Source organism: Centroberyx gerrardi, chromosome 10 (genome assembly GCF_048128805.1).
Source record: "Centroberyx gerrardi isolate f3 chromosome 10, fCenGer3.hap1.cur.20231027, whole genome shotgun sequence".
Taxonomy (NCBI): domain Eukaryota; kingdom Metazoa; phylum Chordata; class Actinopteri; order Beryciformes; family Berycidae; genus Centroberyx; species Centroberyx gerrardi.
Genome location: NC_136006.1, coordinates 26,464,639 through 26,484,231, shown reverse-complemented (window position 1 = coordinate 26,484,231; position 19,593 = coordinate 26,464,639). Strand labels below are relative to the sequence as shown.

General features: G+C 43.6%; 2 protein-coding genes across 2 annotated transcripts; one reads left to right on the top strand and one right to left on the bottom strand.

The window, feature by feature from the left end:
* Nucleotides 1-632: 632 nt before the first annotated feature.
* Nucleotides 633-3,971, bottom strand: sowahca (sosondowah ankyrin repeat domain family Ca). The gene is made up of 4 exons (XM_071898884.1): nucleotides 3,629-3,971; nucleotides 2,484-2,866; nucleotides 1,241-1,633; nucleotides 633-1,094 (listed from the first exon to the last, which is right to left on the bottom strand). Exons 1-4 carry the CDS (start codon nucleotides 3,969-3,971, stop codon nucleotides 633-635), a joined length of 1,581 nt encoding a protein of 526 aa, XP_071754985.1.
* A 1,394-nt stretch (nucleotides 3,972-5,365) lies between these two features.
* On the top strand, nucleotides 5,366-16,379 carry septin10 (septin 10). The gene is made up of 10 exons (XM_071898870.2): nucleotides 5,366-5,504; nucleotides 6,664-6,778; nucleotides 7,021-7,216; nucleotides 7,458-7,644; nucleotides 11,915-12,076; nucleotides 12,284-12,380; nucleotides 12,705-12,873; nucleotides 12,978-13,110; nucleotides 14,388-14,566; nucleotides 14,986-16,379. Exons 1-10 carry the CDS (start codon nucleotides 5,475-5,477, stop codon nucleotides 14,999-15,001), a joined length of 1,284 nt encoding a protein of 427 aa, XP_071754971.1. The 5' UTR covers nucleotides 5,366-5,474; the 3' UTR covers nucleotides 15,002-16,379.
* The last annotated feature ends 3,214 nt before the right edge of the window (nucleotides 16,380-19,593 follow it).

The window sequence follows — 19,593 nt, the reverse complement described above, 5'->3', positions numbered from 1 at the left end:
TCATTCGCATTATATTAATTCACTAGAAAAATGATCAGCACCGTCCAATCCAAGGAGATTGACATCTACAAAGTGAGTTATATAAATCTACGTTCTTACTCTGCAAAGGAACACAGTATTGGGAAAACCTAAGTGCCATTTACACGCCTCTACGCCACTCCCACCTGTGAAAACTGATTGTGACCCATTGTGAACTTTTGCATTAGTGTGAATAGTTTCCATAGTAAGGTGTTAAAATCAGAGAGCAAGCCAATCACATATGCAAAAAATTTTGTATAGAAAATCCCTTTGATAGAAAGATCAAGTTCAAAACCAATTCAAATAGTAGAAGACTGACGGTTTCTAGTTTTAACTCAGTGGATTGTTCTGACCAGTGATGTAGTGGTAAGTAAAAAAATGGGTAAACTATGAGCTCCAGTCGGTGATTATCATGAGGCAAACAACCACCAATACAAAAAAATCAATTATATTTTCAGAAAAGCATTCTTTGTGCTTTTTCCCCTTAAGATGTATCCTATGAATTTAGAAGGTTTATTTCAGCTTATAAAGGTGTTAAACTCTATTCTGCAGATCAAAAGGTGGGTAAATAGAGTTTAGGTGGGTTTACCCTCTACTACATCCCAGGTTCAGCTTCATCCAAACAGGTTGGACAGCGGTCGGGTCCGGAGCGGGCTGCTGGGGAGGTCGTCCCCTCCCCCCACCTCCCCCGCGTCCCTGAAGGAGGCGCTGTGGATGATCTGGGTCCGGTGGCGTCCCCGGTGCAGCCGGGCGTTCAGCCGGCTCAGGGACGACTTCCTCTGCACCCCGCCCTTGGCCTTCCCCGTCCCGATCGCCTCCCCCGCCGCCTCGGCCGGGGGGTTCAGGAGCCGGAGGGGGTTCAGGTTGGCCTGGAGGACTCGGGGTAACCGCCAGCCGCGTCCCCCGCCGCTGCCGTCGGCGTTTTCGCTGTCCGACTCGGCGCCCGGGGAGGTGACCACTCCCTCCTCCTGCAGGTCGGCGGCCAGCGGCGGGGAGAGGTACTGGATGGCTCGCCTCCCGCTGTAGTCCCTGGCCTCGGGGTCCGCCTCCCAGTCTGACACCAGCACACGAACCACCTGTCAATCACAGCACATCACACACAAGGAAACTCAGTGCCTCATTGGAACATTTTTGTTGGTTGGTTGGCTATAATCATATGTTGCTTTACTAAGCAGGTTTAACACACTGATACCCCACTTTCACCACCATCCCTCCAGCCGACCTGTGTGTGTCCGTGCATGGCGGCCAGGTGCAGGGCGGTGTACCCAGCGCTGGATCTGGCGTTCACGTCCACGGGCACGGCGCTCTCCTTGGCGAAGTCCAGCAGCCGGGACAGCAGCTCGGCTTTGCCCTGCTTAGCCGCCCAGTGGAGGCAGGTGAAGCCGGTCACGAAGTCTCTCTTGGCCACCAGGCCGGGCTCGACGGCTAGCAGGGGCTGCAGGCTCTCCCACTGGCCGTCCGAGGCGCACAGCATCCACTCGTGCTCCAGCGGGTCCAGGGCGACCGAGGCACAGTCCTCGTCGGTGGCCGAGGACGAGAGCAGCGATGCCGAGTCGCTGTCGCTCCTCACCGAGTCCCGGAGGCGCGAGCCGCGGTGGATCAGAGACCTCCGAACCTGGAGAGGGAGAGTGGAGAGCGTGGGAGTAAAGATGGGTACACTTCCTAAAAAAGGGTTCTATGTAGCACCAGAAAATGATTTCTGAGGCTTGTATCGTAGCAGAACACTTTATGGTGCTACATAGAACCTTTATGGTGCTGTAAAGATTCATTTAAGAACACATGAAATGCTCCAAACCAACAGTATTAGGAGAACTTTGCTAACCTGAACCACATGGATTCTTTATTCTGATTTGTGGAGGAAAGATCACGCAAAACTTTCGAACCAATGTTCCCTCTATGCTGATAGTTTGGCGACCTACATCCAATAATTTACCACATTGACCAAACATTACTATCTTGTCAGTCAAAAACAGTTGGAAGTTTTGGTTGTAAATGATATGTGATAGAGGGACTTGGTTTAGTAAATTGACACCACTGGTGAAGACACTATAAACACAGAGTACAGGACAAGTATAGGGCCAAAAACTCAAAAATAATATTATTATTATTTCTTTACTTAGCTTCTTCTCTGTTATTCATGATCATTCTAGGGCCACAGGAATAGCTGTGGGTGTCTATTGCCTGGGTTCTGTGACCTTTGACCCTTGAGCTCATTGCTGTTGGCTGCTTATAACGTTGAGTGTCTGGGAATTAAAGCTTATTCTATTGTTGACATCATTGGAAGTCAATAAGGATAAGAGCATCAAGCTAAATAAAAAAAATGTAAATATAGACTAGAAATTATTTTTGTCCATTTTGCAGGTTGTTGCCTTATGATGATCACTAATAGGAGGTCATAGGTCATCCACTGTGTTGCAGTGTTAGTCTATATGAAACCATTTTGAGACAGAAACCCAGTGTCCTACCTGAGGAGAGCTGCTCATCATCAGCTCTATGAAGTTCCTGCGGCTTCCCTTGGGGGTGTTGACGTCTCCGCCGGGGTCCAGCCCGTCCCAGGCGCTGTCTTCAGACAGGCCGCCGCTCAGAATGGCCCGCTGGGAGCCCCGGGACACCCTGCGGGCCCCCCGCACCTGCTGGCCGTGGGACCCCCCGGGGTGGGCCGGGTCCGGATCTGCCGTCCCTATCGCCGGGGCCGACTCCCGCCTCCTCCTCAGCTTCACCTCCCCTCCTCCTCCTCCACAAGTGGGAGTCTCTGTGGCGGCTGCAGGCTGCTCCGCCACGCATGGTTGTCCATTGCCGTTCGACTGTTCGTCATTGTCCAGGCCGGCAGTCTGTGATCTGGCTGCTCCTGGGAAATGAAAGGGAACCGCTGAACATGTGTTTTTTTGTAGAAAGTTGTCTGTATGCCATTTACTGTATCTGTGAGTTAATGTTACATGGTTTTTGTTTTGATGTCTGTGTGTACTTGATGCAATACAAAACAGAACAGGTAAAAGATGTTGGGCACAACGTGAATGTGACTGTTGTTGTTGTTATTATCATTATTATTATCCTGGGTTTCAATGGAGAATTTTAGTGTCACATAGACCATGTGACACTAAAATTCTCCTTTGAAACCCAGGATAATAATAATGAGGCTTTTTTGCCCTGACAAGAATACAGTTCTGGGGGAAACACTGAATCCTTGTAATTTTAGAGAATTTTATTGCAAGAAAATTGTCAAATTTAAATATTTTAAGATTTTATGATGAATATGGGACACAATAGGCAGCTTCAATCCAAAGATTTTGGTATGGCCTTAAAAAAAATGTTTGAACCCTAGTATGAAGTTACTTGATGTTTTATGATCATATTCAGTGGCCCACTGTTTGGTTGTTATAGAGATCTGTAAATTAATTAATTAAATAAATTAAAATATGTCAAATCAAATTGAAATGAAAAAATTATAATATAGGCCTTCAATAAATACATCTGAATAATAAACAGAAATATAGAAAAGCAATAATATAAACTGAATACTACTGCTGCAACTACTACTAATAATAATGACTAATAATAATTAGTATTATTACAATAACAACATCATCTGGGTCCCCTGTGTCTTCCTCACCTGTTTGGTCTCCGTTGTCGGGGTTCCCGTTGACGCACTTGTCAGGTGTCTCTTTGATGTTACCGTTGCACTCTGCATGATCGTGGCCGTCCGCGTCCGCGCGCATCACCGAGTCCACGCCACCGTCCACCTTCAAACACACGAATTTCACGCCGTTTTCCAGTGTCACGAAAGCCACTGTGTCCACGATGCGTTTCAGGGCCTCTCCAACTACCGTTTCCCTCGACGGCTCATTTTCCCCCGAAACTGATTGGAAATGATCGATGAGCTCCATCTGTTTGACCCTCCCTCCCCTCTCCATCAGGAACTCCAGCACGGCTTGCTCTGTGCACTGGGACGCCATCGTCGTCATCATCGTGAACGGCTTTCACAGAGCGCGCAGACGACTAAACCACACGAAAACGGTTTAAAATGACTCTACCGTCATGCTGCAGTCGTTCATTAGAGTCGCTGATAACGGATGACAGCATCTTCTTCATCCATAATCCTCCTCCTCCCCTCCGAGAGGAAGACAAGTGTCGAGCTGTGGCAGACAGGGGTCGCAGTAGCAACCCAAACAAGCCTCCACGCCCCTTTTACAGATGGCGAAACTGGCGCGCCTGAGCGTCCATCTTGGGTCTGAAACGCACGATAAACCAATGCTACCTTCATATGCTCCTTGTAAACTCAGACTTCAATGTGAAAAGTCGTTAACGCGAATTTTTGCACCTTCAAGTGCTTTTCGTCGGAAATAATAGCAAAATGGACTATGCCAATAAAAAGTAGTTTTTGGTGACTGTTTTATTTTAAAAGTTGAGAGTTACGTAATGTTATAGCGGCAGAGGTAAGAGGAGAAAATGTGGATCAGGCTTGTAATTGATGTTTTAATTGATTAGCCAAAAGTTGTTGTGTAGGCTATTTGTTTCACTAGACTTGTTAGGGTGCCAGTAATGATCTAGGTCTTCATTACATCTTTTGTAGCAATATAAAGAAACTCTTGGCTAAATAGTATTTGCAGCTGTTGTCTCTTCAACACCAGAAGGATTTAAAAGTTAAAAAAAATGCAACAGAGTGAAAATAGAGATATATAAATACTATTTATTTACATACAATGCCAAATTATAATAGATAACAATGAAATACATTTCTTTTATATAGAGCCTGCCACTGGCAAAAAAAATATCCGTACTCTTGAATTAGTAACCCCTACTCTCGAATTAGTAATATGTTCCCTCAAATTAATAATATGTGCACATGATTTAGTAATCCATGCCCTAAATTAAACCATGTGATGATTTGCAGGCATTGGAAGGGGCAGGTATGTTTAAACACACTAGGTTGTTAAATGAATATAATTCAGAACAACAAATGTGTTTAACCATACCTGCCCCTTTCCATACCTGCATCAAATGATTATGCTGGTACACTTTTCTGATAGTACTTGAAGGCACCATAATACAACGAGGTGCCCTTGTTTGAGCCAACATGGCAGCGTTTGCGAAAAGGGAGTTGCGCTGTACCATTATGCAAAAAAGGGGTGGTGGGTGTATAAATTACTACAGTAGATGCATATATTATGCCTAAATTTTATATTTTAGTGCAATTTGTTTTGGAATAAGATAAACTTTATTATTTTATTGGTTTGTTTATGCTTTTTTAATGCATTTTATTGTCTTTTACTTCGAAAAAAGAAATTTAAACTATCGATGTCACCTAATTCCTATCTTTTTTGCGGGGTTGAGTCTGTCTAGTTGTCTACGCCAGACTGTGATGAGGCGGGTCTGACCAAGAATCTGAAATAACTGTTTTTAGTCGTTATTATTCCGGACTCCACCTGGGACATTAAAAACTGCTTTTCTGGAAAAGTATGGCTTCTTCCGATGTTGCTCGGCAGCCGGTTAGTATTTTCCTCTTTGTGATTGACAAGTGACATTCTTGACAGTTGGGCAGGGAGTGTCCGACTACCATTAGCTACCGCTAGCCCCGACACTTTCCGTCCTACTGAAAACTTGGCAGTTTCTTGTTGTCTTTCTTATCGCCAAACGTACATAGATATTATACTACTATTAAAGACCTTTGACGAATGGTTAGGATCTGTTCTTCACGTCGGCATACATACAATGCACCAAGCAGTACTAAAATCAACAAAATTTCAACTTTTAGAATTGCTTCGCCTATTATTCCCACGATCTTCTTTCACCAAAATACACCACGGAGGGCGGTAGCGAGCACAGAGAAAGATTCTAAAAGTTTAAAATTTACTGAAATAAGTGCTGCTTGGTGAATCACTTGTGTGCCGAATTTACCAGTGGACACCAACGATGACTACAAGCTCTTATGTCATGTTATACCAGCTATACATATATGTCGATAAGCAAGGCACCACTAAATCGGCAGATTTTTCAATTAAGGTTGGTGTAACGTACTCTCCATAAGAGAGAACTGCACGTACCAGGGCTATGCTACTCTGAATTTAGCTACCGCCTGGCACAACTTAAATTGGCTAGCTAAAACACAACAAAAACTTCGCTAACTCGTTATAGAAACTTCTGAGAACTTTTTGTGGTTGTCCACAGTTTAACAGCAGACAAGTGCAATGTCAGAAAGTGAAAGAAGTTAAGTTTTAAAAGTTTCATTAACGTTACTATTTCTAGCTTACTGGCTAGCTAACGTTAGCACTCTAGCTCAGCTGTTAGCAGAGCAAGACGTCATCTTTTTTCCTTTGTTTGTTTGTGAGACTCTTCAACCAGGCTCAACCCGAGACCTTTTGCGAATGGTTAGGAGCCACTCTTCGATTCGGCATACATCTAAAACACCAAGCAGCACTTAGTATTTCAATAAAATGTCAACTCTTACAGTTGATTCGCCTGTGACCCCCACAGTCATCCTCCATCAGAATACACAGTGAAGGATGGGAACAGTGGGAACCAATTGTAAAAGTTGACATTTATATTATTTGCTGCTGAAATTACCCCATTTCCCCATGGAGATCATTACAATATTGTCGTATCTCTTATTTTGGCGTATCTACTCTGAATGTGCTGTGTCCTCCTCAGGATAAGGGACTCCGGGGCCTCTCCCTGTCGGGCCATGTGGGCTTTGACAGCCTCCCCGATCAGCTGGTTAACAAGTCTACCTGCCAGGGCTTCTGCTTCAACATCCTCTGTATTGGTACGTTACCACGTACACACACACATGCCTACCTATACACATCCACTGAAACACAGTTATAAATGTGAATTCTCACACACACTACTGCTCCAACAAATTCAGCATCAATTGGAAACTGCACACATGCACACAAACTCGCACAGTTATCTCAATACCACTCTCTGATGCTCACCGTTTAATTTTGGAACACAGCCATGAAACTAAATAGCTAAAATCCGCCTCCCATCTCTTTCTGGTTCCAGGCGAGACGGGTATCGGCAAGTCCACTCTGATGGACACTCTGTTCAATACCAACTTTGAGAACTTTGAGTCGTCCCACTTCGAGCCTCAGGTGAAGCTGCGGGCTCAAACCTACGACCTGCAGGAGAGTAACGTCCGACTACGCCTCACCGTGGTCAACACCGTGGGCTTCGGAGACCAGATGAATAAACAGGAGAGGTGGGAGGAGGAGGAGGGAGTGGGAAAGTGTGTGGGAGAGTGACAGAGTGTGAGAAATAGTGAGTGAGTGAGGATAGAGGAGGTGTGTGGGTGTATGGATGCAAAGGAGGGATAACAATGTAACTTACTGAGTGGTTTACATTTGCCATTGTGAACCCAGCCGTATTTATTTGTTTGCTATGCATTTTACCATCTATACATACAAAATCTCTCATCACCCCTGCGTGTCCCACTCCTGTAGCTACCAGCCGGTGGTGGACTACATCGACCGGCAGTTCGAGAGCTACCTGCAGGAGGAGCTGAAAATCAAGCGCTCCCTCCACAACTACCATGACTCCCGAGTCCACGCCTGCCTCTACTTCATCTCCCCCTCAGGCCACTCGCTCAAATCCCTCGACCTGGTCACCATGAAGAAACTAGACAGCAAGGTGGGGGAAGGGTGGCTGAGTGTGTGTGTGTGGTGTGTGTCTTTTAGAGTTTGACTGATGTATTGGTTTACCGATACCTGCCTTAAGGAGCTGCTAACCCACCTAAAATAATTTCATTAGTTTGGCTTTCAATGGAGAGTTTTAGTGTCCCATGATAGTCTAAATGCTGTTTCAGAGGTATCATTATTGGCCCTCAAAGTGGAACGGTATGTTCAGTACATACCTTGGAATTCAGGGCTGTAGTTATAATATAATAAGACAGATAAAATAGACAGCAGAGTCATTGAAAGCAAGCTAAGAAATATAAAAGCAAGGCAAGAAAAGATTAAGGAAACCATGAAAGTGAGGTCAAAAACAACTTAGACAAGATCATTACATAAAAGCAAGTCTAAGCTTCAAAACTGCACTAGGCACGATTTTAACAAGTGTTTGAGAAGATAATACTAATTTAGCCATCCTAAACTTTAAGCTCTAAATTTGCTGTGTTGTGTGTGTGTGTGTGTGTGTGTTTGGTGAAACCAACATGCTGCCTAATATTTCATTTTCATTTTTGCTTGAAGGTACTATGAAATTCTATACTTTTTCCATTATATGGGAGGGAGAAGCATGGATACAACATACCTCTGATGTATCTATCCTGGGGAGAACAAAGTTGCCAAGAGTGAGGATTAGCTAAAATTGCTGCTTGTTTGTCACTGGTTGAGGACACAGAGCAGAAATAAACCCTTCCTGTGGTTGAAACAGTAAATCTGTTGACACTTAAGTCTAACCGCTCATTTGGTTAGATGTATTCCCAGGGCTTGCTGGGGATTGAGATGCCATTTTTGAATTGGCAGCAGCACTGATTCAGCTAACCTACTCTGGGACCGAGTATTACAGTTTGTGGAGAGATTTCATCGGTGTAGGACAGTAAATTCAAACAGTTGAAGCACACTTTACATGATGGGTTTGCAAGTTTACTAAAATGAACACGGTTTAGCCATTGGACTCGAGCTATGATGCATTCATGTCATATGGAAATGACGGTAGATACGAGCTTCCTACATGAAAATAGTGTTCACCTCAGCTTTCAGCTGTACTACTTGTTAGTAGTTGTTGGCAATAGACCCTGGTTTCTCTGATGTCCTCTATTGTAGTCAAGTGTAGGGTTTGTATTAAAACAAAATTAACATAGGTCATTTTGTGATAAATGTTAAGACTAGGGTAGCCCATCTGGTTGGGTAGGAAAATGTATCGGCCCCAAACATCCTGATCGGAGCATCCCTTGTGCATCCCTAATCACAACTGTTAAAATCCCATAATTGTACACAACTACTTTTCATTTGTGGTTGACATTGCAATCTTTGGTTTACTGTTAAACATGAAATCAAATACATCACTCACTAAGTGCATGTGTGTCAAGTGTGAGAAGCTGATCACAATCAGCCAAAGTCTACAGTCTCTTTAAAACTGCAATCATGGTGTTCTGATGGCTCCAAATAAGTTCAAACGTGTGAACACTTTCAAGTCGCTGCTTGAACCACAGTCATTCCCTTACGATGTGAATTCAGCATGATTCAAATTAGTATCCATGATTAAAGTGGAAATTATCCTGATCATGTTTATCCCAAAACAAACCTGATGTTGATGTGGTTTTTGATAGGATTCAGTGTTTCCGTGTGTGTCGGTAGTTAGTTGAATTTGGTTTGTGTTTGTGTCTGTCTGGCTTGATCTGTAGGGGAATGCATCCAAAAGCAAACCCAATATTATCGACATGTCATCTTTTATAATATTTCTTTGCTCCTACATTTGTTGCTTACAACCTTAGCCAGTATATTGTGCGGTAAAGAGTGGTTAGAAAGAAGAAACCTCAAGAGGCTCTATTGGAGTTTCTGGTATTTTTGCCAATACATACACAGCGGATGCCGAAGAACCAGATGTGAACATTATTAATAGCTTTTGGAAACTGATTACAAACTGGTGTGGGTGTGAGAGAAAGAGAGAGAGGTATGAGGGAGTATGTGGTGGTTGTTTTTCAGACTTTCTTCTCAGTGTTATTATTATGTCTGGCTGTTGGAGAGGCTCATTATCCAAATAACAAAACCGTTCCCTTCACCTTTGTGGTGGGCTGAAACTTTCCCATGCTCTGTGTGTGTGTTGACTTGTGTGTTTTATGTGTTTGTGTGATTTCTCTGCTGTAGAGTGTGAGTAACGCAGGGATTTGCATGTCAATGGAGTGGAAAGAGTGGTGGAATGCTACACTCACCACACACACACACACACACACACACACACACACACACACACACACATTCTCTAGCTGTCCTTTTGTGTCACTGTACAGATAAACAGAGAAAGGGGCATTTGTTGAATCTACACCACTAATGTAAAGAAAGACAGTCAGTCATTCAGACAGTTATTGGAATGCTTCTTACAGCGTTTTCTTTTCTTTACCAGAACCTGTGTGTGTGTGTGTGTGTGTGTGTGTGTGTGTGTGTGTGTGTGTGTGTGTGTGGTCGGTCCAGCCTAGAGGCTTGTGTAGCGACAAGGACTCATTCCAAACATGTCTTGGGTACAAGATGACAGACAGGAATGGAATGTCGGATAACTTGGACAGCAAAATGGGCTGTTGGGCCAGTAATAATAATATGAATAAACTTGATTTACATAACGCTTATCTAAAAGCAGAGTTTACAAAGTGTCTTACAGGAAGGGATACACAACAAGAGTATTGAAAGAGGATATACAAATAAGAAACACATTAGTCACCTCAGTAAGTAAGTAAGTAAAATTGTATTTATATAGCACCTTTCAAAACCTAGGTTACAAAGTGCTTTACAAAAGAAGAAGAACAAACGATGAGATTTAACAACATTACAACAACAAAGCAACAGCAGTTAAAGGCATCACAAATCAAAATCGTGTACATGATCACTCAATCATAAAAATACTTAGAAAAAAGATAGGTCTTCAACTGTGACTTAAAACACCCAAGAGAGTTAGCTGACCTGACTCCCAGGGGGAGACTATTCCACAGCCTGGGACCCAGGAACACACAGTCCCCTCGTGTTGTCAGTCTAGAACGAGGTACAACTAGCAGGCCATGCTCAGAGGACCTGAGGGGCCTAGCAGGGGTATAAGGCATTAGTAGTTCACCAATATACTCTGGAGCAAGACCATTCAAAGCCTTATAGGTGAGGAGGAGGATCTTGAATTGAATCCTAAATTTAATCGGAAGCCAGTGTAGTGACATAAGAACCGGGGTGATGTGAGAGCGATATGAGGTCTTAGTGAGTAATCTTGCTGCAGAGTTTTGGACTAACTGTAACCGGGTAACAGCGTCTTGGCTTAGGCAGGAATAAAGAGCATTACAGTAATCTAAGCGGGAGGACACAAAAGCATGGATAACCATTTCCAACTGTTGGAAGGACAGCAGTGGGCGTATTTTTGCAATATTCCTCAGGTGGAAGTAGCAGGACTGAATAACTGACTTAAAGTGTTTATCGAATTTCAGCTGGTAGTCAAAAATGACGCCTAGGTTTTTGGAAAAAGATTTTCTATTCGTAGCCAATGGACTGAGTTGTTGGAGGATATTAGTAGAGACCTGATCTGGGGCGAAAACCAGAACTTCAGTTTTACTGTGATTTAATTGAAGAAAATTTTGAGACATCCGGTTACTAATCTCGGCCAGACAGAGTAGTTAAGTTTGAGAGGTCACCGGGCCTAACGGATATGTAGAGTTGTGTATCATCAGCGTAGCAATGATAAAACACACAGCCAAATTGACGGATCAGGTGCCCTAAGGGGAGCATATATAATTAAAATAAAATGGGTCCAAGAATTGACCCCTGAGGCACCCCACAAGTGAGAGGAGCACAGGTGGATGCCTTGTCATTAGCTGATACAAAAAAACTTCCGGTTGGATAAATAAGAGGAAAACCAGTTTAGTGCTACACCAGATATCCCAACCTCAGGTTACTCCTTGCTGCCCTGGAAAACAAAGAAAGAATGGAGGAATTTCCTGTTAACTCAACCACAATAACTTTAACTGTATTATATATTACTATAACTGTAATCCTCAAGTTCCTTGTTTTATTGATTTTGTCTCCCTCTTTGGTGCTAAAGCGCTCATTGCTGTGGTGTTTCCGCACTGCACAAATGTCTGTGATTTTGGTGGTTAAATTAAATTCCATTGAGCATTAGCTTTCTGAAACCTGCAGATATTCTGAGTTAATAATGATACCAGAGGAACAAAAATGTAACATGTGCGTGTCCCCTCCTCCTCCTGCAGGTGAACATCATCCCAGTGATCGCCAAGGCCGACACCATCAGTAAGAGCGAGCTGCACAAGTTCAAGATCAAGATCATGAGTGAGCTGGTCAGCAACGGCGTCCAGATCTACCAGTTCCCCCTGGACGACGAGACCGTGGCCAAGGTCAACACCACCATGAACGTAAGAGGACCACACACACACACACACACACACACACACACACACACACCACCATGAACCAAAGTGGGACATATAGTGTCTTTCTAATGTGTCTAATTTGTCTGTTATGCCTAAAAAAAAAAGTTTCATTTTCAATTAAGTGGCATTGTGATTTGCGTGCTATATGTTTTAGCATGTATTCATTCAAAGTTGTAATTGTTTTTCTAGGGTCACTTGCCATTTGCTGTAGTAGGCAGCACCGAGGAAGTGTCTGTGGGCAACAAGATGGTGAAGGCTCGCCAGTATCCCTGGGGCGTAGTGCAAGGTAGGACACCTCACTGTGTGTGTGTGTGTGTGTGTGGGTGAGATGGAGGTATTGTGTTTTATTGTGGTTGTGTTTTGACACATCTTTTTATATGCACAATGTGTGTGTAGTGAAAGAGTCAGTGTTTCTTTGCCAATGTGCTTGTATTGCAACAGATCTCACTGTTGATAGTAGGGTTACACCGATCTTTCAGTTTGCCGATGCCTTTTAATAAAAATCAGATATCGGCAGTGTCAGTGTCGTCCACCTCTGATATGATAGAGGTTCCTCCCTTCAGCTGGGTGGATAACCATATGATATGTCCATGGTGTGTGTGTGTGTCAGTGGAGAACGAGAACCACTGCGACTTCGTGAAGCTGAGGGAGATGCTGATCTGTGTGAACATGGAGGATCTGAGAGAGCAGACACACACTCGCCACTATGAACTCTACAGACGCTGCAAACTGGAGGAGATGGGCTTCAAAGACACGGACCCAGAGTGCAAACCTGTCAGGTTAGCCTTTAACTGACACACACACACACACACACACAAACACACACTGTGAAAAATGACAAGAGACGACAGACCTGTGTGTGTGTGTGTGTGTGTGTGCGCAGCCTGCAGCAGACATATGAAGCCAAGCGTCAGGAGTTCCTGGTGGAGCTGCAGAGGAGGGAGGAGGAGATGAGGCAGATGTTCGTCCAGAGAGTCAAGGAGAAAGAGGCTGAGCTGAAGGATGCTGAGAGAGAGGTACATGGATACACACACACACACACACACAGACACACACACCCCTCCCTCCCTATAGAGCTGGAATTTCCTGTGGTACCGTGGTTCTGGAGGAGTTTTTCCCATTTTAGCTGAACACCCATCTTAATTGTGTTGGTGATTATTACCTAACAGTATCAAGCAGGCTAATGGTGCTTTCACACCAAGCATGTTTGGAGTGATTTATGTGAACTGTGCAGCGTTTAGTCCTGTAGTTCTTTTCCACTATGGTTCTGACAAAAGAAAATGAAATATAAGTGTGATTGCACTGTAAGAGTCCTGTACTGGGAACGGAAATATTTGACAGTCTCGAACCGTTGACTTTTTTTCCACATTTTTCTTTAATTTCAAAATGCAAATGCACTTAGTTCAGCCATTTGTCTTGTCTTGTACACTCGAGGACTGATAAAATGAGTGGAACCACACCACAATATTTCTTGGACTCCAGGATTACCATTTCACCTCTGTAGACTTTCTTCCAATGTCAGACTTTTATCTGTTGAGCAGTCAGCCAAGAAACGCAGCCACACAAAATATATTCTATTGATTTTGTGTACTTGGTATAAAACATTCAAACTGCAAATTAGACTACAGAGTGTATTCCAATACATGTTGGCATGCTTGACATTTTCAGTAAGCTTTGGTCAGCAGTTTCAATTAATTTCCCTGACCAACCTGGTGATGGTTCACCTCCTCTGCTAAATACTCATCAGTCTCACCAGCAGCCTCCAGCGTGTATCTTGTCCATATATCACTTATTACTCATTTCAAAAGTGTTTTTTTTTTACTTTCTTATTATTCCCCGGGAGCAGCAGTTCATTACACTACTCATATTGCTTTTTTGATTCAGTTCCAAAATTGGCCATTGCATCCTCTCTTCTCTTCTAAAAGCAGGATGCCAGTATCCTCTCCTGTGAATGATCAGGAAACCAAAACAGCGTTGGTGTCCAATGTTCTTTTACTGGATGAAATGAAAGTAGTGGGAACACTTCTACCCAGAGAAAGTCAACTTTACCACCATTTCTCATCTAATCTGGGTTTAGTGTGAGAGAACCACAACTCATTATGAGGGAAAATGTATCAAGGATGATTCGTTTTTGGTAATTCAGCTATCATTTGCTACTTAAAGTGTCTGATCTTTTTAATTGGTAACTGCAATATTACCAAAATTGAAATAGTAATTCGTTCCAGTACTTGTCACTGGGAAGAATAATGCCATTCCTGTAAGCCATCCCCGGTCTCGTCCATCTGTCCCTCAGCTGCAGAGCCGTTTTGAGCAGCTGAAGCGGCTCCATGCGGACGAGAAGGCGGCTCTGGAGGAGAAGAGGAGGCTGCTGGAGGAAGACCAGAGCTCCTTCAGCAAGAGACGAGCCGCCGCCCAGCTGCTGCAGGCCCAGAGCCTCACCGCCAACGGCAAGAAGGACAAGGACCGCAAGAAGTAAGGGACCCACCAATAGAGTTTGGTATGGGTCTTTGAAAGCCAATACAAATATTGCAAATATTCAGGATCTCCAAATGTAACCATTCTCATGCCAAAAAAATCCAGAAAATTACAAGGATGCAGTGTTTCCCTAAGGATTTTATAGTTGGAAAAGGCCCTGAAATAGCATCTGGAAACCCAGGATAATAATAGTAACATTCATGCATACTTGATCAGTTACATGGGAAATATGTAATCAATCAAACTGCATCACATCAGAGGTGGATAACACTGACTGGACCAGAACCGATCTCTAATGGGAAGCTAAATATCGGCCCCATATATCAGCACAGTAACACAGCACTAAGCCAGGAATATACTGGAGCTTTTACATTCCTCACTGTAAATCTGTCCTTCTCATTCCCTCTCTCTCTCAGTTCTGGCTTCATGTGAAGACCTTGTGATCCGAAACACCTCCAGTATGACCAGTATGACCAGTGGCATTCAGCCTGATCACATCCTGCTCTCCCCTCCTTGGCCAGTCTCCAAACACTAACCAGGAAGAACCCACACAAACCAGCAGTATGTGTGTGTGTGCGCGTGTGTATGAATGCGTGTGTGTGTGTTCGTGCCAAAGTTGAGCTACTCTACGGTTTTGCTTTATGGTGTCTCAAACACCAAGAATCGTGTCCACTATACCTTGGTGTTTTTTTTTTTTTAATCTTTTTGTGGGATTTATACCTCTTTTTACTGTCATCATTTTATATTTATCCTTTCATTTTTATATGAAACTTTTTTTTCCCATATACCTCCATTTATTTTTGCCGAGACTGAAGGGCACCTCGGCGAATCGATCCTCACAAAGCCTCCTTAACACCTCACTAGATCCTGTACGTACGTGACAGTTGCTTTTCTATAAAGTAAAGGACATCTTCACTAATTTTTTCTATCACTACCATATTATAAGATAAGGGTACTCTAAGGTGTTATGACTAGTAGGAATTGCATCACTAATAGAACTTATATCCTCCAACACATCTTTCTGGCACTTTTTTTGTAATGTTATGGTCATTTTGTACTATGAGACAGAAAAATTCTGACTTATTACACCTTTAACACCTATGCAGTTCAATAACAATTGTACATTTTTCTGGGAAGGTGAGGCTGAGGGTTGATTCTGGATTGGGTACATTTTATATAAATATATATATATATATATATAATGTATTTTACCTCCTCCTGTAGTTTTCTTACTGCCACAAAATAAGTTCAAAATGCATTCCTTCTGAAAAGAGCCGGCGAACGGAAAGAAAATGATGTCGGGTCAGCGTTTGAGGAAAGAGGGAAGGGAGGGAGGGAGGAAGGATGCATTTATGACTGCGTTTTATATTCACTCGTCGTCCTCTGTTCCCTCTGGAGTCATGATGGGATAAGGTGGGTGTCGGCGTTACAGCAATACGACCGTCTCGGCCTCTTTCAAGGCCCTGACAGGCTTTCACGCCTCCTAGCTTTTAGCAGCCCGGACAGAGTAAGCTGTAACACCGTGCGGCTGGTTTCCAGCAAAGTGTGACTTTAACCGACATGTACTCACAGACGCCACCAGTTTACATTTACACTAGTGCTTAAAATGTGCGAGTGCCTTATCCGTGTGAAGCTTGCCTACCAACACACTATCCATTTGCTTGTACACCCAGGGAAACACACCGATGCCTGATTGAATACTTATCTATGACACTTTTTTAATCCACTTGTATTTAAGGAATAAACAGTGTTATCTGGGAGCTTGTTTTCCTAATATCTAAATAAATCTTTGTATTTTTGTCAGGATAAATTCTGCCTATCTCTTTCTTATCTCATGACTGTTTTTCTTCTCCATTGAGTTGTAGAAAACTGAGCAGAAACCTTTGCAGGGTTAGACATAGGAACAGAATCTAAAAATCTGATATTTTCATTATTGGTATATGTTGTGACTGCCAGCTTCCCTTTCTCCATCTCGAAAATCTGAGAAAGGTAAAGCCTTCCATGGTGTGAAAAGGGAATGAGGGATATGAGGAATGTAGGGAAGACTTTGAACCTCCAGTCCAAGAGGTTCAGGTCCAGTTTATATTTTATATAATGTAGGTTTAGCATAGCAGTGAACTGAATTACAACCATGTGAGGTCTGGTAAATTTCAGATTCTGTACATCTCCATTGGTTCTTTGGGTTGTAGTGTTATCCTTCCAACACTAGAGGACACTAAATTGAAAAGTTGTATATCAAACATGACTGGAATTCCAGTTACAAGGTATCTGCATGTTTCAGAAACCCAAAGACTTTTTAAGACCTTTTTAATAGCAGCTGGAGTTGAATTTCAGACTAAATTACAGCCAAAATAAAGAAACAAAGCTGAACAAAGCAGCCTTTTTCTGATTCAAAACAACTAATTCAAGTTGTGAAACTATAAATGGGCAGAATAAGAAAAAAGACAACAGGAAAATAATTAAGGGACATGAAGTCCAATTGTGTTTAGTAAAGCAGATGCAATACATATTGCACTACTAACCCTGTTCTGTATTAATCTAAGAGTGAACATGCAGTGCAAAGGAACCTGTCATTAGCCTACATGGTGAAGAAATAACTGGATTTAATACATTTTAATACTATTTAAGCCCTTAAATTTAGATAATTAAATATTTAACCAGACTTTTTAAGGATCCCTGACTTAATTCCCATCTACCACTGTGATTCATACTGAATCTCAGGTCTCACATGGAGAAGTCTGTATTCATTTCTTGCAGGGCAAAGACTGCTAAACCTCCCACTTTGTCAAGAAATGCTTTCCCCTTGATTTTAGAGAAAAGTTCTGCAGAAAGCAAAAGCTGAACACCGTCCACTGCCCACCACTTGCTAAATCTGAACCCCCTGTATCGCCTATAGAGGCCTTTGTTCCCTGCAGTGTCTCACCCTCCGGCTCCGCTGCCCTTCATCTGACTGTGAGAGAGCTGGCAGACAGACCGGGAGACAGACAGACGGGTTTGGCGTAGAGCCGAGGAATGCTGATCGATTCCCCGCAGCGGCCGGTGGCACCTATAGGCCTAACTGTTAGGAAGAGAAGAGCCGTTTTACCAGGGCAAAGCGTGGAGGAAGAGTGTATGTGTGTGTGTGTGTGTGCACATACACCTACAGCTTCTCTCTGGGTGGTATAGCATCTTGGTGGGAAGTGATTTCGCCCAGTTTTCCCGCCAGAGTCGAGCGCTATCTCCGCACTGCAGAATCGGGGGAAATCTAAATGTGCTGTTTGCCCGCGCCTTCCATATAGAGGTTCGAGTTTGTGCATTGATGTCAAGTTTTTTTCTGTGTACACTTACATCCAAGATAGCTGTCATCCCCCCCTTGCGCTTGCACACACACACCCACACACACACACACACATATCCTTGTCACCTTTCGCTAGTCACTCTAAATGCAAATGGAGGTGATTATTGGAGACAGGCCCGGCTGCCGGAGAGATGAGGTTGTCATTTAGGGGGGGAGCGCCGGCGACGCTCTGAAATTACCAATTACACACCTAGTGTTAGCATGAAAACACAAGGAAGAGCGGGAGAAAAGGGGGAAGGAAAGAGGGAGGGGAAGAAGAAAGGGGGCATGGGAAGGAGGAGAGGAGAAGATGGAAGGAGGGAGTGAGGAGAAGAGAGAGGGAGAGAGTGTCAGCATTATTCCAAGACATCCTTTAATACCTTTCTAGCATGTCTGCCATTGATAAGTACAGTAACACACTCTAGCAGGCAGTTTTAGTTGAAGTGCTGCTCAAAAGGCATTAAGGCAAAAAGACACCGTCCTTAAAACAAAGGCATTTATTGCGAAAAATGCACTTGACATGAAAAAACCAATCAAATCAACCACGGGTCATCAGTACAAGACGATGTATCATGATCACATGGTAGAGAGCGCCGCGGCGCCGCCAGCGCAGAGCATGACTTCAAATGGCACAAAAGGCCTATAAATATTCTGCACAATATATAATTATATATATATATATCTATACTTTTTTTTAGTTTTTCACTTCTGCTGCTGCTGCTGTACCATTTAAACCGACCCGACTCAGTCCCGGCGAGGCGTGAGCCGCGCCGAATGTTTGTTTTTTTCTCATAAAGTTTTCTTTTTCATCGTAAAGAGCTACATACAGAGGTCTGCCCCCTCCCCTCCCCTCCCCCCCAACACACACACACGCACAGGCCCACACTCACACACACGAGTATCCATAGGAACAAATATGGCCGACATCTAATCCAAGATGGCAGGGTGAGCGTTCTGGCTTCCTGGAAGGACAAAACAAAACAAAAAAACAAAAAAAGGCAGGAGTGGACGGTGATGTCATGTCGAATCAAAAACAGGGCGTCCCGCCAATGTGCAATGGCAATGGTTTTATGCTGCGTTCCGGTCCTACAGGAAAAACAGTTAGCGTGCTCAAAATTGATTGAAGTTTTCTGTAGACTTTGGTTGATCCTGATCAGGTTTTTACTGCTAAACACGTGTCTGAGAAATCTGGGTTCATGACCAAACCCACGAGTTCCCAGGTAGTGTATAATATACAACCTGAAAACTCATATCTACCGTTTGTCCCATAGAACATGAATGCAGCGTTAGCCAGGTTATTGAAAATTCTCCCTTCTCGCTTATGATTCGACATCAATTCCGAACCGCTCCCTTTTGCCCTTGGAGCTTCGGACCGGATCTCAAAAACCTTCTAAGGAGGAGGAGAGAAGGATGGGAAGCCGATGGCACGTTAAGCAAAACACAACTGGTATGAAAATGCTCGTCAAACAGGTGGGTCAAGTCATTTGATGCAAAGTGACCGCTGTGCTCCTGATGTTTGACTCTTGTAAACTCGACCCGTCCTTCTGAACTCCTCTCAGAAAGAAAAGACTCTCGAGATCCTCGGTCTCCGACACGGACGAGGACTTGTGCTTTTTGTTTCTTGGCTCCGTAGACGCGAAGAGTCCTTCGTACGCCCAGGGTACAGACGGGACGAGGAATCCGCGCTGCTCTGGGATCTGCTGGTTTT